At 52.2% G+C, this 6,028-nt stretch overlaps 1 protein-coding gene across 10 annotated transcripts in view; it reads right to left on the bottom strand.

Moving 5' to 3' along the window:
• Positions 1–1,538: 1,538 nt before the first annotated feature.
• Tcf25 (TCF25 ribosome quality control complex subunit) overlaps positions 1,539–6,028 on the bottom strand; it is a 30,784-nt gene continuing 26,294 nt past the window's right edge. For 2 of the 10 annotated variants that reach the window (NM_001400951.1, XM_087594293.1), the window contains 3 exon segments: positions 1,539–2,214; positions 4,537–4,650; positions 5,015–5,087. In NM_001400951.1, coding sequence (NP_001387880.1) covers positions 2,206–2,214; positions 4,537–4,650; positions 5,015–5,087 — 196 coding nt within the window. In that variant the 3' untranslated portion in view covers positions 1,539–2,205. 10 annotated transcript variants of the gene reach the window in all.

Genomic DNA, 6,028 nt, shown 5'->3' with positions numbered 1-6,028 from the left:
CTTCCCTGGGCCTCAGGACTAACAGTCAATGGTCTATTTCGGAACATTACATAGAGCAGTCTTCCAGCTTAGACTGCACACTAAGCCACCTAGTTGTCTTGTACACCGTCTAGCACGTGCTCATGCTGAATGCCACCGGAAGACTCAGGCACGAGGCAGGTGTGCCTTCCGCTTTAACAGATCCAGCCAAATCACCTTCCACACCGCTGGTGGACCTGTCTCACAAACTGTTCACACCCTCAGGTATCCCGTGTTAGAGGGACAGAGGATGAGAGAGAGACTCTGCGTTGTCCCGAGTGTCCCAAGCTTCCACAGATGCCTGAACGGCTGCCTGCCACCTACAACCTGTGCCTTATTCTGCTTCTGGTGGAGGTCTCAAGTCTGAAGGGCTGGCCATAGCCATGGCTGTGGAGGTGTGTGGGTCTAGGGCGTGGCTAGCCTCTGAGGCCACACGATGCCTAGGCCTCCTTCAACTTTTCTTTTTACTTCTGGGACATGAAAGACTGAGTGTCCCCTGCCCTAACTTTCCGTGCCATCACATTTCAGAGATGCTGGTATTTCTGGCTTCAGAATGAACTCTTTGAGACAAGCACAGTTTACCCTCCGGACAATCTAACTTCAAAGGGTGGGAGAACCAAACGGTCTCTGGCACAGGCAGCCACATCCTCTCTGGCAAGCCCCTGCTGATGAGTGTTGAGGAGGGTGACCATGCACACCGTGGGACTCATTTGGATGGTGATGTTACAACTGCTAGAACCTCCAGAGAAGGGAACAGTGAAGCAGTGCTGGGAAAGCCAGCTCATGCTGTGCTGGGGTCGGCTGGGGCCAGCTATCCTTGGCCCCACGCATGCTTCAAGGTTGACTTCTCAGTGGTCCTGGGAGAAATACCTGAAAAATGGCAGAGGACTGAGAACCTGCTTAGCGGGGGGGGGGGGGGGGGGGGGGGGGGAGGGACTGCCTGCAGACTGCCAAGGGGGCAGCTCTCCAGGACGCAGAGCAGCCTGCGTTCCACTGGGAGAGGTCTGGTGCTGTCCTTAGATCTGCAAAGCCCTCAGGCAATAGACATGTCCCTTCTGGCTCTGGTCACACAGGACGGCACAGTCTCAGGAATCCCATGCCTTAGGCGGCTTGGTGGTGAACAGCACTGGCTGCTCTTCCAGAGGACACAGGTCTGGTTTTCAGCATCCACAAGGTGACTAAGAAATGTTTGTGAGAGCTGGGCCATGGTAGCGCATACCTTTAACCTGAGCACTCAGGAGGCAGATCTCTGTGAGTTCGAGGCCAGCCTTACCTACAGTGCAAGTTCCAGGACAGGACAACCAGAGCTACACAGAGAAATCCTGTCTCAAAATATACAAACAACAAAAAAGAGAAAGGAAAAAGAAATACTGTGACTCCAGTTTCAAGGTATCCAACAGCCTTTTTGTATATCCTTTTCTGGTTTCTGTGGGCATGTACAAGGTGCACAGACACACATTCAGGCAAACACCCACACACATTAAAAAAAAAAAAAGTTAAAAAGGCCATGTCACCATGTCTTTGTTTGAAAGTCTTTCATTTCTTTTGAACTTTCTCTGAGAGGCAACAAACAAGTTTTCTCCCTGACTACATGGAAATGCACAAAGAACCCACAATTCTGCACAGGACACATAGGCAGGCACCTCTTGTGAGACTGAGGAGGGACCAGGGAGGAGCGGGAGGAGCGGGATACACTATCGCCCCTACCTGGGCGACAGGCCAGACTTTAAAGCTGTTTCGATGACATGCAGGTTAGGTGTGGTGGTACACTCTTTTAATCCTAACATTTGGGAGACAGAGGCAGGCTGATCTGAGGCCAGCCTGGTCTACAGAGCAAGGGCAGCCTGGACTACAGAGCAAGCTCCAGGCCACTACGGGCTACACAGTGAGACCCTGTCTCAAAAAGTTACTTTTCCCGATGATGATCCACAGATGGTGTGAGGGACTGGTTTTATTTTTCACCATTAGAAATGGATTCAGTTGAAAGTCTGAGCAACAGTTCTGAGGCTGAGGCTGACCATCGACGGCCTCTCAGGAGACAGGCCTGGAGGTGGGATGGTTCCGAAGGCCTAGGGCATCCTCTGCTTCACTGTTTCTAGAGTGTGACTCTTCATTTTGGAATGTGTTGTCTCGAGGTTGCAGAACAGCTGCTGCAGCTCCAGATGTCACATCCTCATCTGGATGGACTTACAGCTGCTGAAAGGAAGAGGCAGGATGCCAGGTTTTCTGTGCTTGCTTGTCATTTCCAGAACACACCCCATTCCTAGGCAATCCCTCCCTCCTCCCCTCAGCTCAAACTCACCACAGGGCATTCCAACTCGGAAACTGGGATTTACACATTGAGTTAGGACCATCTATCTCCGCAGTAACCCTCCCTGGGACAGGGTATGACCATCCCACCAAACCCAGGAGTGGGTAGGCAAATGGTAGGAGCTATGCCCCTCAGGCCTGCCTTCCCCAGGTCCTGCTGACCCACGAGCAAAAGTAGCAGAACCTGCATCCAGACTTCATGGCCTTGCCAACTCATGCTGGAGAAAAACACAGAGATACAGCACCAATTCATGTGACCTGTGACCTGTGACCTCTTACCAAGAATGCACGTTGAACACGGAGTCCCTCCTGCAAATGGCCAACTTAGAAATGGGCTATGAGGGCTGGAGAGATGGCTCAGTGGTTAAGAGCACTAACTGCTCTTCCAGAGGTCCTGAGTTCAAATCCCAGCAACCACATGGTGGCTCACAGCCATCTGGAATGAGATCTGATGCCCTCTTCTGGTGTGTCTGAAGACAGCTACAGTGTACTTAAATATAATAAATAAATAAACTTAAAAAAAAAAATGGGCTATGACACATAGGCTGACTATAGATGGGTACCAGTCAGCCCTCGATATCCTGTAGAAGGGGCAGTGCTCTGGGACCCTGTTCAGTCACATCTAGGACCCCTTGCCCCAGAGCACCTGTTAAAATCTTTTTTTTTTTTTTTTTTTTCCGGAGCTGGGGACCAAACCCAGGGCCTTGCGCTTGCTAGGCAAGCGCTCTACCACTGAGCTAAATCCCCAACCCCTAAAAGTATTTTTCTTAATTTCTATGCCCTTGTTTGTTCGCTGGAGCTGGAATTATGGGTAGTTATGAGTCACCTACCATGTGTGCTTAAGTTCCCAGCCTGGTCCTCTGCACAGTGCTTTAACCCAAGCCATCCCTTTTCCATTTCTTGGGTGTATTTCCGTCGGTGTGCACATGTGCATGTGTGTGGAGGTCAGAGGACAAGCTACAGGAGTTGGCTCTCACTGTCCACTGTGGGAGGCCTGGGGATTGGACGCAGCCAGTGCCTATACTCACTGAGCCATTGTGATAGCTCAGGACACTCCTAAATCATGCTTTATTTGTTCCTACTCCATAGTAAATCATCCAGTGATATCGGAAACATGTAGACTCCCAGGAAGGCATCATTGGACCAAGGCTTAGGAGCCCTCACTGGCCCTCACACAGCTAAGACCCTGCTCCCAGACAAGAGCCCATGGGTGCCTCCTCCAGCCTCTGCTGGGGTGCAAACCCTCAGCACTGCCCAGAGAGACCTGACAGCCTGTAACCTCGGCAGCCTGGATCTTTCCACAGACAGATGGCTTATGAGACACGGGCCTCAGGCCTTGCCTGGCTGTAGTCTTCGTCCGTCCCTGGACTGGGGTTCTTGGTCAGGGTTCTCCACTCATCCCTAGATCAAACACCCTTTAATCTCTGTAAAGTATTTCTTACCTGCTTAGGACAATTTCCTGCTTCAAGCTTTTTTTTTTTTTTTTTACTTCTCTTCCTATCCTAGGCCCCTCATGCCCCAACCCTTTGTTGAGATGGGATCTCATGGAACTAAGACCGGCTCTGAGCTCACTATAGCAGAGGATGGTTCTGAACTCTTAATCCTCTTGCGCTCTGTGCTTGGGTGCTGAGTACACATGAACACTCACACTGCTGGTTTGTGCTGTGCTGGAGATCGAATCCTAAGGGTTGTGCACACGAAGCAAACAGTCTACTAGCTGAGACACATTTCCAGCCCTCCAAGTTTTCTAGTAAGATCCTCAGGCTGGGACTGTCATTCAGTGGTAGATTGTGTGCCAGGCCCTGGGTTTGACCCCAGCACTGCCAACATGCTGGGTGTAGCATGTGTGAAGGTTCAGTGCCCTTAGCAAGGAGCAGGTAGGGTCCTGGTACTGCGGACTCGGGGAAAACCCTTCTCTGCACCATGTTACCAACTCCAAAGTGTGAGGCACATGGTTCATTCAGTGTGGGGCTCACGGCTTCTGGGGCTATTTCCGAGGACACTGGAGGACGCTCACTCACAGAGCATAACCCACTCCATTTAGAGGGAGAAAAAAACACACGTGATGGCATGGTCAGCATTTCTACTCGGGAACTGGTTAACTCCAACCAGAAACGAATCAGGAACATGATTGCACAGCTCTGGGCACAGTGTCTGAACAGTTCAGTCCCAGTCCCCCTCGCCCTCAGGATTGTCCTCCCGAGGCACCTCCAGGTCGTTGAAGTGGAAGTTGGCCATCATGTCACGCACGGCCAACATCAGCCTGTTCAAGCCTTGATTGCGGTTCGGACCCCCGGCCACTCCTTCCTCCAGCCTCTCCCCCTGAACAATGAGACATATCTAAGTGGGGACTGTGTGGATAGACTTGGGACCCTGGGTTCAGCGGCTGAGGCAACTCAGGCCCTAGGACTGAGCCTGTCCCCTCCCAAAGTCCCTGCTCAGAAGAAGCAGCTCTAGAAAGAAAGCCAGATGCACTCACTTAGCCAAAGCCGACCTACCATGATGCCGAGCGCCTCTCACACCACTCACCTCAGAATGGCTATGCGATTCCAGCAGGCAGAGTCCCCACTGGCAAGCATGATGCCACAGGCACACAGGCAGGACAGCCTCAGCCGCCTCGCCTCCCCTGAGCGGGATCACCCATGTTAACTTGGGAGGGGAAGACCAATGTGCTCAATCAACATACCTCTGTGGTGTAATTTGGCAATAATGACCGGAAGAAGAGGGCGATTGTGTTTCCGTGGCTGACTGGACTCAGCCTGAAAATAAAAGGAAGGAAGGAAGGGAGGGAGGGAGGGAGGGAGGGAGAGCCGGAGGGAGGGAAGAAAGAAGGAACGAAGGAAGGAAGGGGTCAGAAAATGAAGGTTAACAGACACTGTGGGGTTCCAGCCCTTGTCAGCTGTCCCTACCCAGTCTCCTAACTGCTGGGGACAGGCAGCCTTTGAATGGAACTCAGGCTCCGGGCCCTCACCTGCACATCAGGATCTGGGGGTGGCAATGCTGACTGCTATGCTAGCCTGTCCAAGTTTCAACAAGGGAAGCTGGGTAAGGTAATATCCCTCTTTAGGGACCTCGTCTGCTGGGTCACATGGAGAGAAAACAGGTGACTACAGTATGTGATGGCTGGGGAAGACAGGTCAGGCAGGAAAGGTTAGGGCATCATGGAGGGTTCCCTGCACCAGCCATGGCACAGTTCTACAGCGGTGTGGTCACACTTGCATCGGGGACTCCATGAGCACAGCACACGGCTAGAATGGCTGGGCTGTGACAGCCTGTTAGGATGTTTCAGAGCCCATTGAAAACTCTCGTATTAACCTAAAACTTTAATGGGAACCTCTACTTAATACCTGAGCAGACATGGGAGCAATGGGTCCAGGTAGGGCAGCAGTGAAGGCCAGGAGGGAAGGGAAGCGAGCTCTTTCACGACCCAGATTCTAACAACTGCCCCCATGCAACGCAGCCTGTGAGTCAGGCACGTCCATGTTAGTGCTTGGCCCACTACCCGCTTCTCTGCACAGCCACAGGGGCCTTCCTTCAGCGCTCACTGGACCTTACACTGTGCTCTTGGAAGACGGTTTGCACACAGCAGAGGACCAGTTGCCACCCTTTGTCTGGTTGGAGCACACCTTTCTACAAAGCAGGTGACTGTCACTCCCTAGTGAGGCATGTCCTTCTTAGGCATTTCCCACAGGTTCTACAG

This window comes from Rattus norvegicus, chromosome 19 (assembly GCF_021556685.1).
Source record: "Rattus norvegicus strain SHRSP/BbbUtx chromosome 19, alternate assembly SHRSP_T2T, whole genome shotgun sequence".
Lineage (NCBI taxonomy): Eukaryota > Metazoa > Chordata > Mammalia > Rodentia > Muridae > Rattus > Rattus norvegicus.
The sequence above is the reverse complement of the archived record's forward strand: the minus strand, read 5'-3'. Positions and strand labels throughout refer to the sequence as shown.